Source organism: Marmota monax, unplaced genomic scaffold (genome assembly GCF_021218885.2).
Source record: "Marmota monax isolate L192 unplaced genomic scaffold, Marmota_monax_Labrador192_F-V1.1 WCK01_AAM20220418_F8-fsc00168, whole genome shotgun sequence".
NCBI classification, from domain to species: Eukaryota; Metazoa; Chordata; class Mammalia; order Rodentia; family Sciuridae; genus Marmota; species Marmota monax.
Genome location: NW_026692492.1, coordinates 2,156,538 through 2,181,881, shown reverse-complemented (window position 1 = coordinate 2,181,881; position 25,344 = coordinate 2,156,538). Strand labels below are relative to the sequence as shown.

Genomic DNA, 25,344 nt, shown 5'->3' with positions numbered 1-25,344 from the left:
CTGTCAACGGCAGCTTCTAGAAGGTCCAGGAAGCCCGTGGAGAGGAGCCCAGCTTCCTGACACACCCACCTGCCTGGGGCTGGGGCTGGGGCTCAGTGGCAGAGCGCTTGCCCAGCAGGTGGGAGGCTCTGGGTTCGATCCTCGGCACCACATAAAATTGAATAAATGAAACAAAGGTATTGTGTCCACGTATAACTAAAAAATAAAAAGAAAAAAGAAAGAGAGAAACAGAGGCCGGATGCAGTGGTGCACACCTGTCATCCCAACAAGTCAGGAGGCTGAGACTGGAGGATCACAAGTTGGAGGCCAGCCTCTGCAATTTAGTGAGGCTCTAAGCAACATAGTGAGGCCCTGTTTCAAAATAAAAATAATAATAAAAAATAAAAAGCACTGGGGATATGGCTCCGGGTTTAAGTGCTCCTGGGTTCAATCCCTGGCAAAAAATGTCTTGTAACCGAGGCTCCAGGTCCTGCCCTGGTCCCCAGGACCACGTTCCAGACCCTCACCCCCCGAGAGCCACAGCACCAAGACCCTCATGAGATGGGCACGTGGGGAGAGTCAGAGGGTGGACGGTGGGTCAGGGGGCAGGCGATCGGGGCCACAGCCCGGGAGTCAAGGTTCTTCACCTGCAGCTCTGAGCTGGGCACCGTCCTTCCTGGGAGGAGTCCACGCGGCTCCTGAGCTGTCCATCAAAGTCAGGAGGGGACCTGGGTGGGGCTCTCTGGACACTTCCCTGGGACCCAGATAAAACTGGAGTCCAGGAGGGGCACGCTGTCCCTGTCCTCTCTGAGAGGACCCCCTCTGTCCCTGGAGAGAGTCCCCTTCCCCTCTCCACCCCTTCAATACAACACTCCTGCCTGTCACCCTGAGTGACAGCTCTGACATCTTGCTGAGTTGATGGCGTCCTGTCTGATCATGTCCACCAGACCTCCTTGCCTGGGTGTGACACCTCCCACGTCCCAAGGGACCGGACAAGGACACCTCTTGCTTTCTCTGGTGGGGGCTGGAGCTTTACTTCAGATCCCTGGTCACCTTCTCTGCCCCAAAGATGATCCGCCCATGCCCCTCCCATGTGTCTGCTCGTTTGTGACCCTGACAAGTGGCTCCCGCCCTGAACAGACATGTCCCCGACCTGGGGGCCTGTGGGCAAGATGCTTGTGGCCTTTCCTCACATCTCTGCGAACATTTCCTCCATCAGAAGAGCAGACCCACTGGTGAGATCACCTGAAGGACTTCCCTGGGTTGCTGGACTCCTGGGCTGGCTGGCTGCCCCAGGAGGGCCTGATTTTTCTGCTTGGGGTGGGACCTGTGAGATACATGGACCATGGGTCGGTGACGCTCGATCCAGACTGTGCCACTCAAGGAAGGACATGGATATGGAAAAGACCAAGTCCCACCTGCAGACCCACAGCAACCACTGGGCTTGTGAAATGGACCAGGTCTGCGAAGGGGGACCTGGGGGTCCGGTGAGTACCTCAGGGGACCGGAACCAACCGAGTTCTCTTTCTTTAGTCCCTAAGAGTTCTAAGAAAGTCCCGGATCTGCTCGTACGGTGGGTGTTCTTCTCCTTGTCCTGCTTGGACAATTCCTTCAGGAATTGGGGACAAGTCTGGAGGCCAGCTTTCGAGAGGGAACAGAAGAGTGGACCGCACCTGGGAACTGGGGGACCCACCCGGCATGGGCTTCATTGGTGTTTGTTGAATGAATGAGTGAATGAGTTAAGCGACCAATGAGCACGCTCCTTTCTCCTCCACTGAGCTACATCCCTCTGAAATTGCTCAGGCTGGGCTTGAACCTGCCACCCTCCTGCCTCAGCCTCCCCAGCAGCTGGGAAGAGAGGTGTGTATCATTGCACGAGGCTGCAGACAGCTCATAGACTCAATTAGGACGCTCACATCTGTACTTGGCACCAGAATTCCTTAGTGTAAGAAGCAAGAAAACTGGTTGAATTCCTCTGAGCTCCCGAGTAAGTTCTAAAAATTTTTTGAGAGCCCCTGAGATCCCAGTGACTCAGGAGGCTGAGGCAGGAGGATGGCAAATTGGAGGCCATGTCAGGCAAGCGCTCTACCTTTGAGCCACAACCCCAGCCCCTTAACTATAGTTTTTTTTTTTTTAAATGTAGCTCTTAGTTGTTTTACAAAAATCACCTCAGCCTGGTAAAGTGGTGCATGCCTGTAATCCCAGCAATTCTGGAGGCTGAGGCAGGAGGATGGCAAGGTGGAGGCCAGCCTCGGCAACTTAGTGAGACACTGTCTCTACATAAAAAATAAAAAAAAAAATGGCTGGGGGTGTGGCTTCGTGGTTAAGCATCCCTGGGTTCAATCCCTGGAACCAAAAAAAAAAAAAAAATCAGAATTCTTTTAAGTAATCTTGGAGCCATATTTGATTTCGTGACCCCGTTCACTGTGCACGTATGTTGAATGCTGGTTGAATGAATCCTTTCCTAAATGACAGGTGTCGTGGGAGGCTGTGTTTCAACCTACAATTATAATTGATGTGCCGTGGCAGTGCCCAGCCTGGGAACCTGGTAAATACTTAATTATAGTAAAGACTCCAGCCACGCAGCCCCGTGGTAGGAGCTCGGCACTCAAAGACCAGTGTCCACAAATGTAGGAGCCCAGGGATCGACCGGCTGCAAGTAAGTAAAAGCACGGATCTCTCTGCAATTGTGTAGCTGGGCATGTTTGCATTTTTGAACCACCTGTGAGGTGGAAAGTAGAGAGGGTTGGTTTTACCAACCTCTAGTTCTTTGTGCATTTTCTAGAACTTTCTACGCAGGGGGTCTTGCAGTGGAAGCTCTTGTTTTTGACTTATTTCCCTTCTAAGGTCCGTGAATGTCATTGCCTGGGTCCCTAATCCATTCCTTGGGGTTGCTCAATCCATGGGATGCTGGCCGTGGAAGACTTGGATTTCCCATTCCCCCGCTATTGGGCACCTTGTTGGGGATGGTGGGTTTTGAGTAGGTGGTCAATCTTGACATTTCACTTACAATCCCTCTGGAACCAATATGGCAGCAGTATCTTACCTTAGCTAGGCTAGTCTTTCTGGGACCATTGTCTTGTGAACATGGGAATCCAAGATGGCGCATCTTGGAGGGTGATCAATGCAGGACTTGGAGACAGTCCCCAGCTCTAGCTGAAGTGTGTTTCGTAGCAATCGGTGGCATCTGGTTTAAGAGCATTTATTCGAAGCTCAGCAAGAGAACCGTGCATGTACATCAGAGGCCATGGGGACGGGGTGCATTGTTGGGTGGCGGAATGACAAAGGCTTCGTAAACCCAGAGTCTTGCCCTCCATATTGGTTGGCAGACGATAGCTTTATAACCTGTGACGGGGGTTTTGCAGCTCATTCTCGTGCAATCCAGGTCATCTTGCGTGATGTCTCTGCTCTGAATAAATGGATTCTGCACACACATATTTTTTTAAATTTTTTTAAATTGATTTTTTAAAGATAAATGACAGCAGAATGCATTATAATTTTTATTACACATATGCAGCACAATTATTGATATCTCTGGTTGTATATAAAGTAGGTTGACACCCAAATCAAGTCTTCATACCTGTTCTTTGGATAATGACGACCACCACATTCCACCATCCTTGCCGTTCCCCTGCCCCCTCCCTTCCCCTCCATCCCTCTGCCCTATCTAGGGTTCATCTAATCCTCCCACGCTCCCCCTCCCTACCCCACTATGTATCAGCCTCCTTATATCAGAGAAAACATTCAGCATTTGTTTTTGGGGGGGATTGGCCAGCTTCACTTAGCATTATCTTCTCCAACACCATCCATTTACCTGAAAATGCCATGATTTTGTTCTTTTTAAATGCTGAGTAATATTCCATTGTGTATATATGCCACATTTTTTTTTATCCATTCATCCATTGAAGGGCATCTAGGTTGGCTCCACAGTTCAGCTATTGTGAATTGTGCTGCTATAAACATTGATGTGGCTGTGTCCCTGTAGTCTGCTGTTTTTAAGTTCTTTGGGTATAGTCTGAGGGGAGGGATGGCTGGATCAAATGGTGGTTCCGTTTCCAGATTTCCACGGAATCTGCATATTGCTTTCCATATTGGCTGCACCAATTTGCAGTCCCACCAGCAATGTATGAGTGTACCTATTCGCAAAAGGCAGAAGGAATATATTAGAAACATTCTAACAACATACTGTGATCTAAGTTGTGCAAGTGTGTGCTGTTGATGTGTTTAAAGTTGAGACACATTAATATTTGCGGTTTGCAGGCACCTCAAACTTTGGCAAGGAAATATTGGAAAAGCCTTTATTATTATTATTATTATTATTTATTTTGAGACAGGGAATCACCAAATTGCTTAGGATCTGACTAAGTCCTTGAGGCTGGCCTCCAACTTGCAATCCTCCTACCTCAGCCTCCTGAGTCACTAAGATTAATGGCGTGCACCACTGCATCCAGCTTAAAACCCTTCAACGTTTTAAAAAGCTGAAGTCCCCCTTCATCCATAGATCCACTTTCTGTGGTTTCAATCAAGGACACTCATATTGCAGGCTATTGTCGTATGTGACCTATGTTAATATTACTTTTTTTTTTATCATATCTTTGTGCACAGAGAAGACAGCATAGTGTGTGTGGGGTTTGAAGTGATTGATGGTTTCAGGCATCCCCTGGGGGGTCTGGTCATGGGGCGGTCACCGTGCCATCACAGAACCTGCATGCTGAGTCTACAGCGGGGTCGTAGGAGAGAGTCAGGATTTGGAACTATCCGTAATGCACAGCGTTCGGTATCAGCCAAGAAGGGAATCGTCCTTCCTTTGCTATGTCTACTTCAGAGGGTTCTCAACACAGGGAGGAGATGGCTGGGACCCCAGGGGGTTGTTTGGCAATGACTGGGGACATATACTATATGCTATACGGGTGGAATGGGGAATCCGGTGTGTGCGAGCCCAGAGAGGCTGCTCCACACCCTGCAGTACACAGCACTGCCCAGCAGTCTCCAGCCCCAGATGCCCACGGTGCAAAAGTGACTCTCTCTGGACAGAGATACTTGCTGGAAATCAGCCGTGTTATTGATTATTATGTTTTAGAATAGGATTGCACCTTTTTTTGTATATATGTGGCAAAATAGGGGAAGTCAGATTTCATCTGAGGACACAGGAATTCACAGGAGCAGCCGAGGGCGGGGGGTGTAATTGCAGCCGCTCCTCTCGGAGAGGTCACAGATGATCGGGAGGTCACATCCTGCCCCGGGGTGTTTTTTTTTTTTTTCTCTCAAGATGAAAGACCTCGTAAAAAGTAATTGTCAGTTTAGGGTTGACCTGGGATTGGGGACAGAGCCTTACAGAATGACAGGGCTTTGCCATCAAAGACACCTGGGAGACTGGGATGTGCACCCCCCTCTCATTTCACAGGGAACGTTTTCAAGACTGATTCCTGACTTTGGAAAGGAAGGGGCAGCTTTTGCATTTAAAAAAATAAAATAAAATAAAAGACTTGCAAAAACCAAGCAGAGAATTAATATGCAATCGGAACCTTCTTTTCAAAGTTCGATTATATGCATATATTTGGTGTTGCTGGGGGTGAGGGCTCTACCTCTGAGCTGCACCCCAAACCCTTAAGTTAAACTTTAAATGACCGTTCTAGGTAAAGGGGTAGCTCCCGTCTTTACCATCTAGATCCTTTTCCAAACGGCTGTGGGTACCTCTGCTTGCAAATTTGCACCATGCTTTGAAAATGTTCATGCAAAAGGGACATTTTGACAGCTGTGCGCTAGAAATACCGGGGACCCCCTCCCCCCCATGCTTTTTAAGGAAAGCTTGCTTTAAAATGTAAATTTCATGCACAGAACTTGGAAGGGTGTCCCCTCTTTCAATGGATCCAGCTCTCTCCTGCTTTAATGCTAGAGACACCAAGAGACTCATGTCCTATAGTATCTTTCCCCACTTGTCTTTGGAGAGCAGATGGTTCAATTCGGCTGTGTCTAAAAAACAGCCTTACCTGCCACATCTTTGATCCTGGCTCCCGCAATCCCCGACACACACCTGCTTTTTTTTGGTGACTGTCTCTTTTGCATTACAGTATTTAGCGGCAACTTATGCAACTTCCAAATTTAAAAATGATTGCTCTTTGCATAGGAAGGCACACTATCTCATCACCCTTAAATTTCATTTTCTGTGCTTGCTGGGGTTATGTCTATGTTTAGGGACTCGTTGATCACTGGTATCTTTTTGGTCTCCTTTCTAATTTATGTATAAAAATGTAGCATTAGGGGTTTTTTTTGTTGTTGTTGTTGGTTGGTTTTTTCTCTCAATGTGACTCTGGCTGATGATTGTTCTCGGCATGCAAGAGGATTTCCAATTATTCATATTCACTTTCTACGGGTGCTGCAATGGATTACCCTAAACTGGTTTCTGGAAGCAACAGATATTTATTCCTTCCCAGTCCTGGAGGCTGGAGGTGCGAGGTCCAGGCTGGGCAGGGCGGGCTCCTCCCGAGGCCTCTCCCCTGGGCTGGCAGCCGCCGTCTTCTCCCTGTGTCCTCCCGGGGCGTCCCTCTGTGTGCGTCTGTGTCCTCATCTCCTCTTTTTATAAGTGCCCCGGTCCTGTTGCGTCAGGGCCACCCTGGTGACCTCAGTGGACCTCAATTATATTTTTAAAGATCCAGCTCCAAAAGCGGTCACTCCCTGACGTCCCGGGGCCCAGGGTGTCTCCCAGCCACAGTGGAAGAGGTCACTAAGCCCATCATTCCGGCCACTCGTTCCTTTATTTGTCAGAGGGACTTCGACCTCGCTGGGGACGTCCACTTCTGGGCCAGCCCTCGTTGAGCCCTTTTGCTTGTGCAAGAACACCTTCCCCTGTCCCTTGCTGGCGGACATGCCCAAATGTCCCCTGACGCCATCACGGGACACTCTTCTCCATCCCCTGGATTCCCCATGTCCTGGGGGGGGGTGGCCTCTTCTCCTGTCATCCAGAGTTGGTGACACGCTCCATCATGTGGGATCCACCCGTCTTCCTTCGTTTGGAGGTCACAACCAGGTCCTTGCGCCTGCCAATCTCTTCCTTGGTCTTTGGGAATGATCACCTGTCCTCTCCATGCTCACCCGCGTCCAAATGGAACCTGGATTTGGTCCCATGGATTCCCACCCTTCCTCTCTCGTCCCCATCACGGTGGTCTGCCCTAGGTTTGTTCTACTGAGTGGTGTCCTTGAAACGCCCTTGTCTTAGCGACCTTCTCCCCAGTTACACTCCCAGGGGGTCCTTCTGGGATGGAAAGGGTCCATTCTCTTCTGCTCCACGGCGCTCTCCACAAATGGCACCTTGACCCCTTTCCCCACCGTGGCCGGGTCACAATGCATCCCACGGTTACGTAAAACTAGAAAAAACATGCAAAAAAAATATGAAAAAATAGCTCTGGTTTCTTGCCAGTCACGGAGAGCTTTGTGCTGGTGGCTAGGGACGTCCACAGTGGTTCTTCCCGATCATGGGTTGGAGAAATATTTCCAAAGTTAGGGAGAAAGTGGCTGCAAGTCGAGCGTTGCCAATCCAACAATCTGGAACCCCACCTGATCCCAAAGCCGACACCTTTTGAGACCCAACATTAACAGCAGAAGCGGAAAGTTCCACACCCGACTTCCTGTAATGAGTCTCGGTCAAAATGCAGACACCCTAAGAAATATCGTATCAAATACCTCCAGGCTCTCTGGGATGGGGAAATGTAAAGGCATTTTTATGCTCAGCCTCGGGTCATGCTCTGCAGACATCCCAGGTGATACATGCATGTATTGCACTATTTAAAAAACAAATAGATTTTTTTTTTCTGATCCCAGGCATTTGGGATAATGCATGCTCAAGTTGCATTAGCAAATTCTAAAAAACCTCCTGTGTGTTCACGAGTGTTTCTGTCTCTGTCCCCTAACGTCTTGGGAAACTCTAGATTTATTTGCTGTGGATTTACCTGAATTTTTCTAATCTGTTGCACAATGAAATAGAGACATAGAAAATTAGTGTTTTCTTTTTTCTTCTTTGTGGTATCAGGGATGGAACCCAGGGGGTGCTTGACCACTGAGCCACATCCCCAGCCCTTTTTATATTTTATTTAAAGACAGGGTCTTGCTGAGTTGCTTAGGGCCTCACTCAGTGGCTGAGGCTGGCCTCCAAATTTGATCCTCCTGCCTCAGCCTCCCATGCCACTGGGATCACAGTGGATGCACCTCTGAGCCTGGTCACAGTGTGATTTTTTTTTTTTTTTAAGTAGTGGTTTCAATGAGGTCAGGTCTAATACAAAAAGACCCATAATATTCAGCCTGGGATGAATGGGGTCCTCCTCAAACGAGGTCCCCGTTTTGAAACCCTCCTGTGCGATAGCAGCCTTATTCAAGAGACGGTGAGGTCTTCAAATCTCCAGCATCGTTGGTTTCTTCTTTCCGAAAATTGCCCATTGATCCTTTGCCCTTGGAAGCCAACATATCATTGGGACAAAATAGGAATAAATGTATGGAGGAGCCTCGGGGATTAGAAAGCCCCATAAACCACAGGGTGGTGCTGCTACTGAGGTGCGTCACCTGCTGTCTGTCCTGCGGGGTCTTCTTAGCCTCCGCCAGCTCACCAACTTGGAGTCACCGGAGCGCCCTGGAAATCAGATCCCAGATGACGCCAGTCTTTGGATTCTGAACATGGGGTCACGTCTAGTTTGGGGAAACCTCTCTTCCCATGCACAATCAACTCGGCCTCCAAGAAGCTGCAAACGCAAGCCCCCCCTGGCTACAGAATTTGCATGTTGAGCAGGACATGTTGATCCCCTGTGGAGGAAGAGAATGTCACTTAGCCGAGCACCACGGAAAAGTGAGGTCAGGGGCAAATTATTGTATGACTCCAACCCAGAAGGGTTGGGGAGGTCAGTCTGCAAAGTGTTTTGGAAGTCGGCCTTTGGAACTACCTCGCTCTCCATAGACCCCCGCGAGCTCCATTTAGCCTGAGGTCACATGTTTGTCATTATGGATAGCAATCCAGGGCTTGCTGGACCATTGCCTCCCAGGGGCCGAGGAAGGCTTTGCTCTCTGGACGCTCTCAACGTCTTCTCTTCCGTAGGTCACAGAATCAGGAGCCATGGGACGGCCACTCTGCGGCTGGTGAGTCGCCCACCTCGCACAGGGGTCATTTCCTGGGTCCACAGGGAAGCCTTCCTCCCCAGGGAGGCTCCGTCCTGCCCGAGTCTTCCTGCTCTTGGCCTCGGAGATGGGTGCTCAGAATCTCCCCATGGGGTTGTGCCCGGCCACTGTCCTCCTGCGCTCCTCAAGCTGGGCCTCCTGGAATTGCGACTCTATTTAAAGTCACGCGGTTCATGATTGACGTGTCCTTGTGGACTGGGGCATTAAGGTTTCTGCAGTAGTCTGTCTGTCTGTTCTACCTCTATTATCTATGTATCCATCCATCCATGCAGCTACCATCCATCTGTCCACCTATTGATTCTATATCTATTTATCTATATCTATCTATCTCTATTATGCATCTATCTACGTATCTATCGTCCATGTATCCATCTATATATCCATCCATCTTATCTATCCATCCACCCACCCATCCATCCATCTGTCATCCATCCATGAACTCTGTCTATATCTATCCATCCCTATTATGCATCTATCTATGTATCTATCTTCCATGTATCCATCTATTTACCTATATAACCATCCATCTTATCTATCTATCCATCCATCCATATATACATTCATACATCCATCCATACATTGATCTCTCCATCCATCCATGAACTCTATCTCTATCCATCCATCTTCCACCCATCTTATCTATCCATCTACCAATTCATCCATCTCTCCATCTATCCATGAAGTCAGTCTATCTATCCATCCATTCATCTATTCATTCATCCATCTTCCATCCATCTTGTCTATCTATCCACTCACCCATCCATCTCTCCATCTATCCATAAACTTTACCTCTATTATCTATCTATCTATCTATCTATCATCTATCCATCTCTATTATGCATCTATTTCTATGTATCTATTGTCCATGTATCCATCTATTTATCTATTTACCCATCCATCTTATCTGTCTATCCATCCATCCATACATGGATCTCTCCATCCATCCATGAACTCTATCTATCCATCCATCCATCTTCTGTCCATCTTATGTATCTATCCATCTACTCATCCATCCATCCATGAAGTCAGTCTATCTATCCATCTCTTTCATCCATCCATAAACTCTATGTCTATTATCTATCTATCCAAATCTATCCATCTCTATTATGTATCTATCTATGTATCTATATATCTATCATCCATGTATCCATCTATTTATCTGTTTATCCATCCATTTTATCTATTTATCCATCCATCCATACGTACATACATAGATCTCTCCATCCATCCATGAACTATATCTATCCATCCATCCATCTTCCATCCATCTTATGTATCTATCCATCTACCCATGCATCCATCTCTCCATCCATCCATGAACCCTATCTCTCCATCTATCTTCCATCCATTTTATCTATCCATCTATCCATCCACCCATACATCCATTCATCTCTCCATCCATCCATAAATTCTCTCTATTATCTATCTCTATCTATCTATCTATCTATCTATCTATCTATCTATCTATCTATCATCTCTCTAGCTCTATTATGTATCTATCTATGTACCTATGTATCTTTCATCCATGTATCCATCTATTTATCCATCCATCTTCCATCTATCTTATCTATCTATCCATCCACCCACCCATCCATCTCTCATCAATCCATGAACTCTATCTATGTCTATCCATCCCTATTATGCATCTACCTATGTATCTATCATCTTCCATGTATCCATCTATTTATCTGTTTATCCATCCATCTTATCTGTCCATCCATATATACATTCATACATACATCCATACATTGATCTCTCCATCCATCCATGAACTCTATCTATCCATCCATCCATCTTCCATCCATCTTATCTATCCATCTACCCATTCATCCATCTCTCCATCTATCCATGAAGTCAGTCTATCTATCCATCCATTCATCTATTCATTCATCCATCTTCCATCCATCTTGTCTATCTATCCACCCCCATCCATTCATCCATCTCTCCATCCATCCATAAACGTTACCTCTATTATCTATCTATCTATCTATCTATCTATCTATCATCTCTATTATGCATCTATCTATGTATCTATCTTCCGTGTATCCATCTGTTTATCTATATATCCATCTATCTTATCTGTCCATCCATCCATCCATCCATACATTGATTTCTCCACCCATCCATGAACTCCATCTATCTATCCACCCATCTTCCATCCATCTTATCTATGTATCCATTCACCCATATATCCATCCATCCATGAACTCTACCTACCTATCTATCCATCCATCCACCCATCCATCAATCTATCCATCCATCCATCTCTCCATCCATTATCTATCTATCTCTATTATCTATGCATCTAACTCTATTGCTATCCTCTATTTATCTATCTATGCATCTCTGTATCTATGATCCATAGATGTATCTATGCATCTATCTCTATCATCCATCCATTTATCCTTGTACTAAGTATCCACCATCTGTCTACCATCTATCATGAATCTATCACCTATCACGCCTATCTATGCCTCTATGTGCATATCTACATATTTAGCAGCTAATTCTCTCTCCATCTATCATATCTACATATCCATCCACCATCCGTCAGCTGTCCATCCATCATCTCTCTTATCTAGGTATGTATCCATCCTTCCATGCATTTGCTCTATCTGTCCATCTATCTATCCATCCGTCCATCCACCTATCATCTCTACCATCTGTGTATTGATCATCTATGTATCTCCATCATCCGTCCATCTCTGTCCTGTACCTACCTATCGTCACATCTCCACCTGCTCATGGAAATATTTCCCTTCCTACTTTGTTTTCTTTACCTGTGAGCTTACCCTCTGCAGGTATCATATTTTGTGAGATCTTGTTTCTGGCTGTCCTGCCAAACACCTCCAGGTCTGGCTCTCCTCTGTGGGACATTCAGGACTCAGCCTAGAGTTGTGTTGTCAATGACAATTTATTACAGCCAAAGGACAAAAAAACCAACAAAATTAAGAACCCAAGAAATGAATAGACCATACAATCCTTTGCATATGCAATTTTAAGAATATGCAAAACTAATTTTTCTTTCTTCCTTCCTTCTTCCTCTCTCTCTCTCTCTCTCTCTCTCACACACACACACACACACACACACACACACTTTTGTGCGGAGGGGTACTAGGGACTGAACTCAGGGACCCTCGACCCCTGAGCCCCATCCCCAGCCCTATTTTGCATTTTATTTAGAGACAGGGTCTCACTCAGTTGCTTAAGGCCTCGCTTTGGCTGAGGCTGGCCTCCAACTTGTGATCCTCCTGCTTTAGCCTCTGGAGCTGCTGGGATTACAGGTGTGTGTCACCGTGCGCGGCAAGACCTCACTTAAATTGCTCACATGTGGTACGATATTAACACAGAACATGACTACTTAAAAAAATACTGACTTTACAATAAGTTACCCAGGTGTATCCTATAATTATCTAAAATGCACACATTAATTTTTCTTCCTTTTTATTTTTTCTCCCCCCCCCACCAAAAAAAAATGTTTTCAGGAAGCACTGGCTGTGGATGCCCCTATGCTGTCTGCTTGGTGGCCTGAATGGGACATTTGTGACATGGAACTCCAGGCCCAATATCGTCCTGCTGATGGCGGATGACCTTGGTTTGGGTGACCTGGGCTGCTACGGTAATAACACCGTGAGGTAAAGATGCCTTGTGGGATGTCCGCTTGCTGTGTTGGAGCCCGTGACCCAACCCACGTCTCTGCCATCATGGGAATGCCAGAGTCCAACATCAGTATATCAGGGGTGGGGGGATAGCAGAGGTGGCCCAGGACGCTGGATGCAAAATGGATATTCATGCAGCATACAGTGGAGACTACAACATGCACGATGTGTCGTTTTGCACCTGGATAGTTTAACTGAGCCTCATGTCCTCAAGCTTTGTCCATTTCAGAGACGATGTCGGAGCTTCCTACATTTCGTCTCTACTCACAGGAAATGCCCAGAAAAACCTCAGATGTGTCTGTGGGATTGTGAAAGTAACGTGCTCAAGTTCATATGAGATTGTGACTGGATAGGCTTCTAGCTGCTTTTTCAAACTTAAAATTTTTCTCTCTCTCCTTTTTTTAAAAATCTGTAATCATTACAGATTTACACAAAATTTTGTATTGATTTTGGAGACTTGAAAACATTCAACAGAATGGGAAATAAATTCCATACTGTCTCAATTTAGCTATTAAAGAGGCTGGTTTTTTTCTACAAGAAACCCATTAAAATTTTGCTTCATCTAAGTTCCTCGTTAATTTTAGGATAGTAATACCAACAAATGAACTCACTTTTCTATTGAAATGCACCTAAACGCAGACTCAAAATAAGTTATACCCAGGGAACGGTATTGTTATCCACTAATAGTTTTGCCTACAGAGTTGGTAGACCCCCCCCCTTATTTTCAAGGATCCATTCCAAGATCCTAAGTCAATTTCTCAAACTTTGGAGAGTACTGAATCCTATATATGCTAATTTTTTCCCCTACTGTAGCAGGAGGGTAGCATATACAGGGTGGATACACTGAACAAAGGGATAATACATGTCCCTGGCAGGATGGCTCAAGAATACATGGTGGTTTTCAGAACAGTGTGCAATTTAAAAGTAACTGTTTATTTCTAGAATTGTCCACCTCATATTTTTGGACCAGGATGGACCATGGGTAAGAGAAACCTCACAACCCCAAACTGCAGATAAAGAGTGAACTCTACTCTGTGCTCTGTCTGCTTGTAACTACCAAAGCATCTAACGAAGAAGATAGATCAAGGTATCAGATAGATAGAAGGGTGTATTTTAAAGTGGCCAGAAACAGTCACCTCAACCCAAAAGAGAACAACTTTGAATCTCAATCCTTTTTTGGGAGGGATTGGAATCCCACCTGCTAAATTCTCTAAATCTTTCCTGCAGCACCCCTCACATCGACCGTCTGGCAAACGAGGGCGTGAGGCTCACCCAACACCTGGCAGCAGCCTCCGTCTGTACCCCGAGCCGGGCGGCTTTCCTCACTGGCCGGTACCCCATCCGATCAGGTAGGAGAGGAAAAATGTAAGAGAATTTTGACTCATGGAAATTTCTTTTCTTCTTTCCTTCCATCCTTCCTTATTTCTTCCCTCCCTCCTCCTCCTTCTCTCTTTCTTCCTTCTTTTCTTCTAATTATTATTTAAATTTTCTTTTATAGGATTGGAGATTATACCCAGAACCTCCCACATGTTAGGCAAGGACTCTACCACTGAGCCACTTCCCCAGCCCTTTTCAATTTTTATTTAGAGACAGGGTCTCACTAAGATGATTTGGGCCTTGGTAAATTGCTGAGGCTGGCCTCCAATTTGCAATCCTCCTGCCTCAGCCTCCAGGGTTACTGGAATTACAGGTGCACACCACCACATCTGCCCAATAGTTCCATCTTTAAGTACCTCTGGAGAGATGCTGTCCCAGAATTATCCCTGAAGTGCCTCTGCATTCTCTTTCCCTTCCTCTTCAGTCCTTGTCACAAGGCAGCCATGTGCGGAGTCAGGTAGACCATCAATCACATCACAAGTTTGGATTTGAGCTTTGAGGGATGGGAACCTGGTGGTTTCTAGAGAAGAATCTAGTGGGACTCTAAGGAGGATTGAGTGGGGCAGGGACAGAAATGAGAAGGGCTCCTCCTGAGATGACTGAGTGTTTCACTGTGACCAAAGGATGTGACAAGAAAAAAAAAATAGGGGAATTAAAGTTTATTTTTGGCTCATGAGTCAGTCCATGGTTGGCTGATTCCACGGCTCTGGCCCAAGGGGAGGCAAAACAAAATGGCGGCAGGGCCTGGAGGAGGAGAGCAGCTCAGGACAGGGCACCAGGAGGCAGAGAGAGCTCTGCCCACCAGGGACAGGACAGAGACCCCAAAGGCCCAGCCCAGGGACCACCTCCTCCAGCCACATCCCAACTGCTGCAGTCACCACCCAGTGAGTCCATTCAAGTGGATTAATCCACTGAGTACGTTATGGCCTTCATAATCAAATGATTTCATCTCTGAACTTTCTTGCACCATCTCCCACAAAAGCTTTTGAGGGACACCTCAATCCGAACCATAACTCAGAGCCTGGTAGGAGGGACATCCTATGGTAAATTGGGACACTGTCCTCTTGAAGCTGTGTCCCAAGGTTGTGGCTTCAGAGATGAGAGTCAGAATATTTCATGCAGGTAGTTATCCAAACATGGCGCTGGATTATGCTGGGCTTGGTTGACATGGGTTGAAGCAGTTTCATGTTGGGATGTCCATTCCACATGCTGAAATTACTGAGGTCCCCAGGTCTGTTGCTCCCTAGTTCTGAAGTTGAAGGCACAAATTTACTTTAGGAGAAGAGATGTAGATGAGCAGTTTCCCTCTCTGGGCAAGTTGAAGTCCAGAAATCAAGTTCAAGGTCAGCCCTGTCCTGAGCTGCTCTCCTCCTCCAGGCCCCTGCAAAAGCTGAGTCTTCTTTTACAAGCAACAGCATTGGTGGGTTTTGGCACCCATGGGGCTCTCCGGACCCAGTCACACGGAGACACATAGGGTTGCTTCTGCAGCTATAAAAAGTAGAGGAAAACATGGGACCAAAGGACATTGTTGGGGTGCAGGATGGGAGAATTTGGAACGTGTCAGGGTGAACCCTGGTATTTAGCAAAGATGATAACAGAAAGATTGACCGTGATGCTCATCTGTTAATTTTTATGAATTTAGGAATGGTTTCGTCCAATAGTCTGAACCGTGGCCTCACCTGGCTTGGTGGGTCTGGCGGGCTGCCCACCAACGAGACGACCTTGGCCAAGTTGCTGCAGCATCGGGGATACCGCACGGGACTCATAGGTAGGTCCCCGTAAAATGAATGAATAATAAAAAATAGAAGACGGATGGGACCCGCAAAGTAGTGCAAGTGACACAATTGAAGGATTGCATCACGGGAACCCTGCGCTCATGATGGGTTCCCTTGATGAGCGGCTCTTGGGGAGAAATTCCTCCTGTAGAATTTTGGCCACTTTGCAATGAGACAGACGAAGGGGTGATGGCATCCTCAGAAGGTCACCAGGGAGACCAAGAGGTGTCCACCATGATTAGAGTCCAAAAGCGACGATTAACATCCCCCAGGGTGGTCACGGTGGATGCTGTGATGGGTGGACTTTTCTTCTCCTTCCAGGGAAGTGGCATCAGGGTTTGAGCTGCGCCTCTCGGGATGACCACTGCCACCACCCCCTCAACCACGGGTTCGACTACTTCTACGGGATGCCCTTCGGGCTCCTGAGCGAGTGCCAGGCGTCCAAGACCCCGGAGCTGCACCGCTGGCTGCGCATCCGGCTGTGGATCTCCACCTTGGTCCTCAGCCTGGTGCCCGTCCTGCTCCTGCTGCCCAACCTGGCCGGCTGGTTCTCGGTCCCGTGGAGCGTCATTGTCCTGTCTGCCCTTGTGGCTCTCCTCTTTTTCGTTTCCTGGTACTCCAGTTACGGGTTCGTCCGGCGCTGGAACTGCATCCTGATGAGGAACCACGAGATCGTCCAGCAGCCCATGAGGGAGGAGCGGGTCTCCGTGCTCATGTTGAAGGAAGCTCTCGCCTTTATTGACAGGTCTGGGTCCAGTCCTGGGGGCTCTAAAAACTTCACTGCCTTTGCATCTGTGTGTGTCTCGATGCGACAAATCTTTTCAGGGTGACGTTTTAGATATTCTTGAATTTCTCCTTGGATAGAAAAAAAAAGAGTTGAGTTTCCTGCTATTTTTGCATGCAATTTCCTCCCCTGCTCTTGTCCATAAAAGTGGGGTGAGAGTGTTTTAATGCAGATTCCCTCCGTGGGGACGGGTGTGCAGATAGATTGAAATTCGTGGTGGGTCTTCATTTTGCTTTTCCTTAGAGACAGATGGAGGAAGACATCTCTGTCTGTCAGCTGCTGGGGAGGGACCCTGAGCGGATGGAGACCTAGTTTTAAGATGTCTAGGTTCCTTACGAGCTAAGTGTATGTTCCAGGCATCATGAAGCAGGAAGAGGAAGGAACGAAAAAAGAGTCGTTTCTATAAATGTTGTGTCATATATTCATTAATGTGCTGCTGTTCACCCTCGGTTGCTACTTATTCACCCAGATGCTCTAGATGTATTGGTGTCTAAAAACCATATTCTGTTCAGAGACAGCCAGAAGAGTTCAGATATTCAACAACAACCCGTTCAATATTGAGACCTGTGTTACCAGGGAATAAAAGAAGACGGGTGGTTTAGCACCTTTTTGGTCACAGTGACCCAAAGACCTCACAAACACAATGTAGAGGAGGAAAAGTTGACCTGGGGCTCATGATTTCCAAGGTTCAGTCCCTGGCTGGCCAAATCCATGGCTCTGGCCCAAGGGGAGGCAGAACAAGATGGCGGCAGGGCCTGGAGGAGGAGAGCAGCTCAGGACAGGGCACCAGGGAGCAGAGAGAGCTCTGCTCACCAGGGACAGGACAGAGACCCCAAAGGCACAGCCCAGGGACCCCCTCCTCCAGCCACACCCCACCTGCTGCAGTCACCACCCAGTGAGTCCATCCAAGTGGATTAATCCACTGAGTAGGTTACACATTTATAACCCAATCATTTCACTTCTAAACTTTCTTTTGTTGTCTCTCACAGGAGTTTTTGGGGACTCCTCATATCTAAACCATAATAATCAGAGGAGGAGAAGTTTATCTGGGGTTCATGGTTTCCAAAGTTCAGTCCCTGGTGGCCGACTCCATGGCTCTGGCCCAAGGGGAGCAGAACAAAATGGCGGCAGGGCCTGGAGGAGGAGAGCAGCTCAGGACAGGGCACCAGGGAGCAGAGACAGAGAGAATCCAGGGATAAGACATAGTCCCCAGAGGACTCCCCTAGTGACCTACCTCCTTCAGCCACACCCTACTTGCCCACATTGAATCAACTCAAGTGGATTAATCCACTGATTAGGCTCCACCTCTCATAACTCAACCATTTCACCTCGGAACCTTCCTGTGCTTCCTCACTCGTAAGCTTTTGAAGCCACCTCTTCTCCAACCCCCAACACGAGCTCTCCCCACCCACGGTCCCGCGTCCAGGTTGGGACTGGCTCTCGCTCCTGCAGCTGATTACCCCGACTTTCCGCCCCTCAGGTACAAGCGAGAACCTTTCCTCCTCTTCGTCTCCTTTCTGCATGTGCACACTCCCCTCGTGACCAAGGGGAAGTTCGTGGGGCACAGTAAATTCGGGCTCTACGGGGATAACGTGGAAGAGATGGATTGGATGGTGGGTGAGTAGCGTGGCCCGTGGCGTTCAGTCTCAGATCCCTGGGCTGCAGCAAAGCCACTCGGGATGGGTGGTCTTCAGTAACGTCCGGCTTCTGGGACAGTCCTATCATGGACACCTGTATACGTTGATCCAATGCATTGAATTATAACCTGGGCCAAAGTTCAACGATGCCCGTGAGATACATTCCAAGATCACAGTCGCAGGTCATCACAGGTCATCGGAGGTCAGCCATAGAGATGTTTCCATTTTAAAAACTAAAGACTCATTCCTGAGCCATTTGTTGCAAGATCAGTAAAATTGCATAATGGACAAAATCACCCTTCTGAGCTATTGGACGTGGAAGGAAAGCAAATTCTTGGCTATTAGTGTCACAGGGCAGGCTCAGACGTTCGTGGGGGACAGCATGGGCATTTGCCCAAAGCAAAGCCACGTGTCTCCAAGTCATGGCGAGGAGCACGGTATGGATGGCGGAGGTGATAAATTGGAGGCTGGGGCTGGGGAGGAAAGGGATGCATCCCGTCAGGTGAGGATGGTGACGTGCTGGTCGCTGACCCCCGCTATCTATGTGGGACGGAAGTTCTGCATCTTGAAGGGATGCTTGACTTCGTAGTTTAATTTTCCTTCCTCCTCTGAGAGGAGGGTTTGGAAGGGTCAGGAGACACATGTCAATCAATCATCACGGGGGGCGGGGCTTGTGCCTCTGTGTAGGAGCCTTTTTGGTTTAATCCACTTTAATCCTGGGGACACGCGACCCCTGAGCCCCGCCCCCAGCCCTATTTTGCATTTTATTTAGAGACAGGGTCTCCCTGAGCTGCTTACGGCCTCCCTTTGGCTGAGGCTGGCTTGGATCTCATGATCCTCCTTCCTCAGCCTCCCAAGCTGCTGGGATGACTGGCATGTGTCACCGCTGTGCCCGGCTAAAGCGATTTCTAGTAGGCCTGGGTGACCGTATATATCGAGGTGCCTGTCCTGTCACTGTGTCATCTCTACATATTTTGCACATGTCCTGCGCACACCCTGAGTGTTTAGGGGACTGTGTCCAGGAGATGTCTGCGGCTGCCTTCCCACCTGCAGGGCTGTGCATGTCCTGCTGTGTGGCACGGGCAGGGCCGTCCCAGGACGGTGACTTCTGGATTCTGCAGGACGCTCAGTGCAGCCGCTGGCCGGTCCCCTGCTGTCTGAGGGGGTGCACAGGGCGGGCACAGCCACGTGACCTGCTGTGACGGCCCTCTTTGTGACCTCTCCCAGGTAAGATCCTGGAGGCCCTGGAGCAGGAGCGACTGAGCAACCGCACCCTGGTGCACTTCACCTCCGACAACGGCGGCCGCCTGGAGGCACTCGACGGGGCGGCCCGGCTGGGCGGCTGGAACGGCGTCTACCAAGGTGACAGCCGGGGGGACACCGGCTCTGCCCTGGACACTGCCCAGGCTCTGCTGCTTGGAGACACCTTCCCATCCATCATGAGGCTGCGGCCTCTAGGGGGCTTCCAAGGGCTGGAGGTGAAAATGTTAGGGGTGGTGACAACCTTGGGACAGCAAATTTATGGGACCTCACAGGCCACCAACGGCAGGGCTTCCCAGTGTCCACACTGTGGGCCTCTGGGGCTGGGGGCGCTCTGAGGTGGGCTGTGCTGTGCGCTGCAGGAGGTGGAGCAGCCTCTCTGGGCCCCACACACCAGGAGCCAGGAGCAGCCCCACCCAGGGTGTGAGAGCCCCCTGGACAGAGAGGATGGGTTGATGACAGAGAGATAGATGGACTGATAGACAGGATGGATAGATGATAGATGATAGATAGATAGATGATAGACAGAATAGGTAGACGACAGATAGATAGATAGACAGATAGATAAGACAGAATTGGTAGATGACAGATGATAGATGATGGACAGAGGCTCTGTCCTGCAGTCTCCTCTGCACTGGGGGCCTCTGGGGCTGGGGGTTCTCTGGGGTGGGCTGAGCTGTGCGCTGCAGGAGGTGGAGCAGCCTCTCTGGGCTCTGGCATAACTCCAAGCTATGACAACTGAAAGTGTCCCCAAACGTAGCCCGGTGCCCTTTATGGGAAGCAGATCCTTCCACCTCCCTCCGAGGTAGTTTATTCAACAACTCATCTGCTCCTGGGGCATCGCAAAACTTCACCAACACAAAGACAATTTGAAAAAGGAATTCGAAGTTGGCTCTTTTCTTCTTACCTTGGAAAACACCACGTCGGAAAAACTAGGGTATCAGGGTTTCCACACCTTACATCGTCTAGCTGGGCGCGGTGACGCACCCCTGTCATCCCAGCGGCTCAGGAGGCTGAGGCAGGAGGATCACAGGTTAGAGGCCAGCCTCAGCAACTCCATGAGACTGTGTCTCAAAATCAAAAAATAAAAAGGGCTGGGGATGTGGCTCAGCGGTTAAGCACCCCTGGGATCAATCCCTGGTCCCCAAACATAGGTGTGTATCTAATTTAATCCACGTAGTCATCTCTGTGTGTGTGAGCACAGCCCTCCGTGTTCACACAGAGATGAAATTGCCTTACGATGCATTTCTCAGGAGGAATGCACCCCCCGTTTTTTAAGCAATGCACAAACACACACACACACACATGCACCAACTGTATACGATGAATTAATACCAAAATGCCATTATGTGGCTCTACGTGTGTGTGTGTGTATACAGTCAGGAAAACTATCTGCACCTATTCTGATTAGTGTTGTGGTTCTTGAGCCTGTACATGTGTTGCTTTCGGCCTTGCTAAATTGCTGAGGCTGGCCTCCAACTGGCGATCCTCCAGCCTCAGCCTCCCCAGCTGCTGGGAGGACAGGCGTGCACCAGTGCACCCGGCTGGACTGGTCTTTCTGTTCCCTAGAGAACCATCTTCCTCCCCTATCTTTGGTCGCAGGTGGCAGCGGCATGGCCGGGTGGGAAGGGGGCATCCGCGTGCCTGGGATCTTCCGCTGGCCCACCGTGCTGCAGGCTGGGAAGGTGATTGAGGAGCCCACGAGTCTGATGGACCTTTTCCCAACGCTGTCTTACGTCGGGGGAGGGATCTTGCCCCACGACAGGTAGGAAAACGGACCCTGCTCACGGGGAGGGATGTGTTTGGAGGCATGTGGGGGGTACTGCTTCCTGTGGGGACCCAGCTCCCTCCCTGCTGGGCATGTGGTGCAGTATGTTGGAACATGTCTTAGTGTCCGCTTTCCTATAAATGACCATCTTACCCCTTTCCATTTTTATAGAATCCCCCTCCACTTACACAGTTTCCCCTTAGGCTGCTCTAGCTTCTGCATATGAGAGAAAACATCCAGCCTTTGACTTGCTGAGTGTGGCTTATTTCACTCAGCGTGATGTGCTCCAGTTCCCCTATTGATGGGCAAATACCATATTTCCATCCTTCTTTATGGCTGTGTAATATTCCACTCTACAGATCCCACATTGTCTTGATCCTTTCATCTGACTTATATCCTTATGTGCACGTGCTGGGTCGCCCTCAGAACTAGGATCCAACCCTGATGCACGTTGACAACCTTCATAGCTCCCAGGCCACCAAGGTCCCTTACTATCAGTGGATTCCCCGTCTGCAGATTGGACCAACCATCAATCCGTTGGGGAATCATTTACGTCTGCACTGAACGTGCACAGAATTTTTTTTTTCTTGACATTATTCCCTGTACAATAGAACTTCTCAACTATTTTCTATCATTTATGAAAATGCTGATAACTATAAATAAATAAATGTACAGATAAGCCATTGCGTTAAGTGTAATCGGTCATCTCGTGAAGATCTAGGATGTGTAGGGTCACAGGGAGCGAGTACCCCATGTCATGAAAGGGACTTGGGCATTATATTTAGCATCCAACCACATTTAAAAGGCAGCTTCCGCTTGCTCAATATGTCTCTGGATGAATAAAAGGTGCGTTTATTGAATCGTCCGCGTAGTAAATGATGGAAACTGGGCTGGAGTCAGCTCGGAGCTTTTCCTGGGCTGCAGGACATTTCCGTGATCCATCTCTTCCAACCCGGGACCTGAGTCCCAAGAGTCTCCTCCTCGGCTCCTGCTGGTACCCAGCGCCCGGCTCACCCACTTCCCCCCGTGCCCTTCTCTCCTAAGGGTGATTGATGGCCGTAACCTCATGCCCCTCCTGGAGGGCAGGGTGGCCCACTCAGACCACGAGTTCCTCTTCCACTACTGCGGCACCTACCTGCACACCGTCCGGTGGCACCAGAAGGATTGTGAGTACGGAGACCGTGGGCGCGGGGAAGCGGGAGAAGGGATGGTCTCTGCCTTTCTAACCTGGGAAGGAAGGAGGAGGGGGAGATGGAGGGAGGGAAGAAGGGTGGACTCCGCCCCTGGACTTCTGACCATCTCAGTTCTGACAGCGGCGTTGGCTTTAGATAATTCTCCACGGGGCTCACGCCCCAGCAGATCCAGGTGCCATTTGGGGTTGGCATCTCCATGATCATGGTGGCCACCAGGAGTGGAGGTTGCTCAAAGGCCCCGGCTCGGAGCTGCCAGACGACCGGGCTGTTCCACTCCTTGGGATTTATCCAAAGTGAACCAAAATCATGCATTTTGGTTGATCCTGGGTATGTGCAAACCCGTGTTTAGAGAAGCATGGTTCATAGTAGCCAAAACACAGGACCCCCAGAGGTGTCCCTCAGCAAATGGATGGATCAAGAGAATGTGGACAATGGAGTGTTACGCAGCCATAAAAAATGACATTATGGAATTTGCAAGAAAATGGGTGGAACTGGAGACCATCCTGCTGAGTGAAATAATCCAGACTCAGCAAGTCTTATGTTTTCTTATGTATGTGGAAGTTAGAGAGGAAAAAAGAGAGAATCTCATAAAAATGGAAGAAAGACCAGTAGAGTCCAGGAAATGGCACAGGGAGAGGGAAGAGGGGCGGTATTGGGAAATTAAACTCACCAAATTATGTTGAGTTCATGTACAAATCTGAATCAATGCATCCCAGGGTTATTCACAATTATAATGCACCAAGAAAAGATTGGAAAATGGAGATATATATTTTCCCAGAAGCCACCTGTAACCCATCACAAACGCCATGTCACACTGGAGATGTCTTTTTCAGGCGGTACTGTGTGGAAGGCCCATTATGTGACGCCCAACTTCCACCCCGAGGGATCCGGCGCCTGCTACGGAAGCGCCATGTGTTCCTGTTCTGGGGACGTGACCCACCATGACCCACCGCTCCTCTTCGACATCTCCAGAGACCCTTCTGAGTCCCAACCACTTACTTCCGACAATGAAGCCTTGTTCGACTCCGTCATCAAGAAGATCGAGGCCGCCATAAAGGAGCACCGTGGGTCCCTGACGCCTGTCCCTCGACAGTTATCTGTGTTCCACACCATTTGGAAACCGTGGCTGCAGCCGTGCTGCGGGATCTTCCCCTTCTGTGGCTGTGACAAAGAAAGTGACATCCTGCCCACCGCTCTGTGAGCAGTGGGGTCACTAGTTACCCACCACAGACATGCTGTGTCAGTCAGATTTCCATTACTGTGACAAAACACCTGAGAAAAGTCAACTTAGCTGGGAAAGATTCATTGGGGACTCATGGTTTTGAAGGTTCAGTCCATGGTGGGCCGACTCCCTGGTTCTGGCCCAAGGGGAGCAGAACAAAATGGCGGCAGGGCCTGGGGGAGGAGAGCAGCTCAGGACAGGGCAGCCTGGTACCAGAGAGAGAGGAGCCAGGGACAGGATATAGTCCCCATGGCCACACCTCCATTGTCTTATTTTGTCCCAATAGGTCCTAGCTCCTTCAGTTCCCACCATTTTTCAATGGTCCATTCAAGTGTGAACCCATCAATGGATTCACCCACTGAGGAGCTCAGGAGTCATAGGGGAACATTCCAGATCCAAGCCACACCACATGCCTGAGTGGGTCTACCATTTTGGATCAAAATGGAGGCCACCACCTTGTTCCAATGCCCAGCCTTTAGCGCCCCTTCAAGTTGTGTTGGGAGCCTACAGACAGGAACGTGGATTCCGTGCCACTATTGGGAGGGGGTCCAGTGAGTAACCCCTCCTTGCACCTAATAAATCAGAGTCATTTCATGTCCCCAGGGGGGTCTCCATGGAGCCTGGGCATCCTGCTGAAGTCGGTTTGCAAACCTCGTTGTTCTTTCCTTTCTTCTTCTTTCTTTGTCTTCCTCATGGACAAGGACCTGGTTCTGAGGCAAGATGCCTGTCCCTCTGCCAACCCTGCGACGGGGCACAACTTTCTCTGCCTTCTTCATTGCGTGTGTGTGTGCTCACACGCGTGTGTAACGGGGAGGACTCCGTCCTAACCTCAAAGATTAGCCGTGAGCCTTGTACAGGTGACTTTGTGGGAGTCACCTGCTGCAAAAGAAGCACTCGACGAATATTATTATTATCATCACCAATAAATACCATGACTGATGTCGTTGGTGTTAAGTGGCATCCAGGGCTGTCCCCGGGGGGTTCTTGGGGGACAGAAGAGGAGAGACCATCTTCAAAGGAAAACAGGGAAATGGTCATGCTCGATTTTCAGGGAAGGCACGGGCACGCCCCGGGGGTCATTCCAAACAGATAAAGCAGAATAGAGCCGCAGCTCGAGGCACCGTTAAGCACAGACCACAAAAGACAGGTATCATCAAGTCAGAGGAACAAATGACATTAAATCATCAGCAAGGTTAATGCCAGCAATTGATTGAATTAATATCAATGTTAAATATTGATGTTATGAATAATATATGATATCAATGCTATTAATATAATGATATTAATGTTAAACATCAATATTATTAATAGTAAATTCATATTGATAAAGAGTAATATAACATATGATATGATAATATATAGTATAATATATACTTGCCGCAGTCTGGCTGGGCACAAATCACAAGCCACTGAAGCAGGAACAAACTTTATTTTTAAACTGCAGGAAAACACTTCACACAGCTCCCGGGGAATCCTCCCCAACGCGCCAGGAGGCTTGTCCAGGAACCCCCAGCCGGAAATATCTCTCCCG

General features: G+C 48.6%; 1 protein-coding gene across 1 annotated transcript; it reads left to right on the top strand.

Moving 5' to 3' along the window:
• The first annotated feature begins 2,608 nt into the window (after positions 1 to 2,608).
• Arsh (arylsulfatase family member H) lies at positions 2,609 to 24,745 on the top strand. Its single transcript, XM_046443327.2, has 11 exons — positions 2,609 to 2,638; positions 9,059 to 9,099; positions 12,624 to 12,773; positions 14,025 to 14,146; positions 15,817 to 15,942; positions 16,271 to 16,694; positions 18,214 to 18,350; positions 19,598 to 19,732; positions 21,233 to 21,395; positions 22,443 to 22,564; positions 23,425 to 24,745. Exons 2-11 carry the CDS (start codon positions 9,077 to 9,079, stop codon positions 23,790 to 23,792), a joined length of 1,770 nt encoding a protein of 589 aa, XP_046299283.2. The 5' UTR covers positions 2,609 to 2,638; positions 9,059 to 9,076; the 3' UTR covers positions 23,793 to 24,745.
• The last annotated feature ends 599 nt before the right edge of the window (positions 24,746 to 25,344 follow it).

What these genes read in the sequence shown, in the direction of transcription:
- Arsh (XM_046443327.2), top strand. Translation starts at nt 9,077, where the DNA reads ATGGGACGGCCACTCTGCGGCTG. An exon ending in GGACGGCCACTCTGCGGCTG is followed by an intron (nt 9,100 to 12,623) that starts GTGAGTCGCCCA and finishes AAATGTTTTCAG; the next exon opens with GAAGCACTGGCTGTGGATGC. An exon ending in CCGGTACCCCATCCGATCAG is followed by an intron (nt 14,147 to 15,816) that starts GTAGGAGAGGAA and finishes TTATGAATTTAG; the next exon opens with GAATGGTTTCGTCCAATAGT.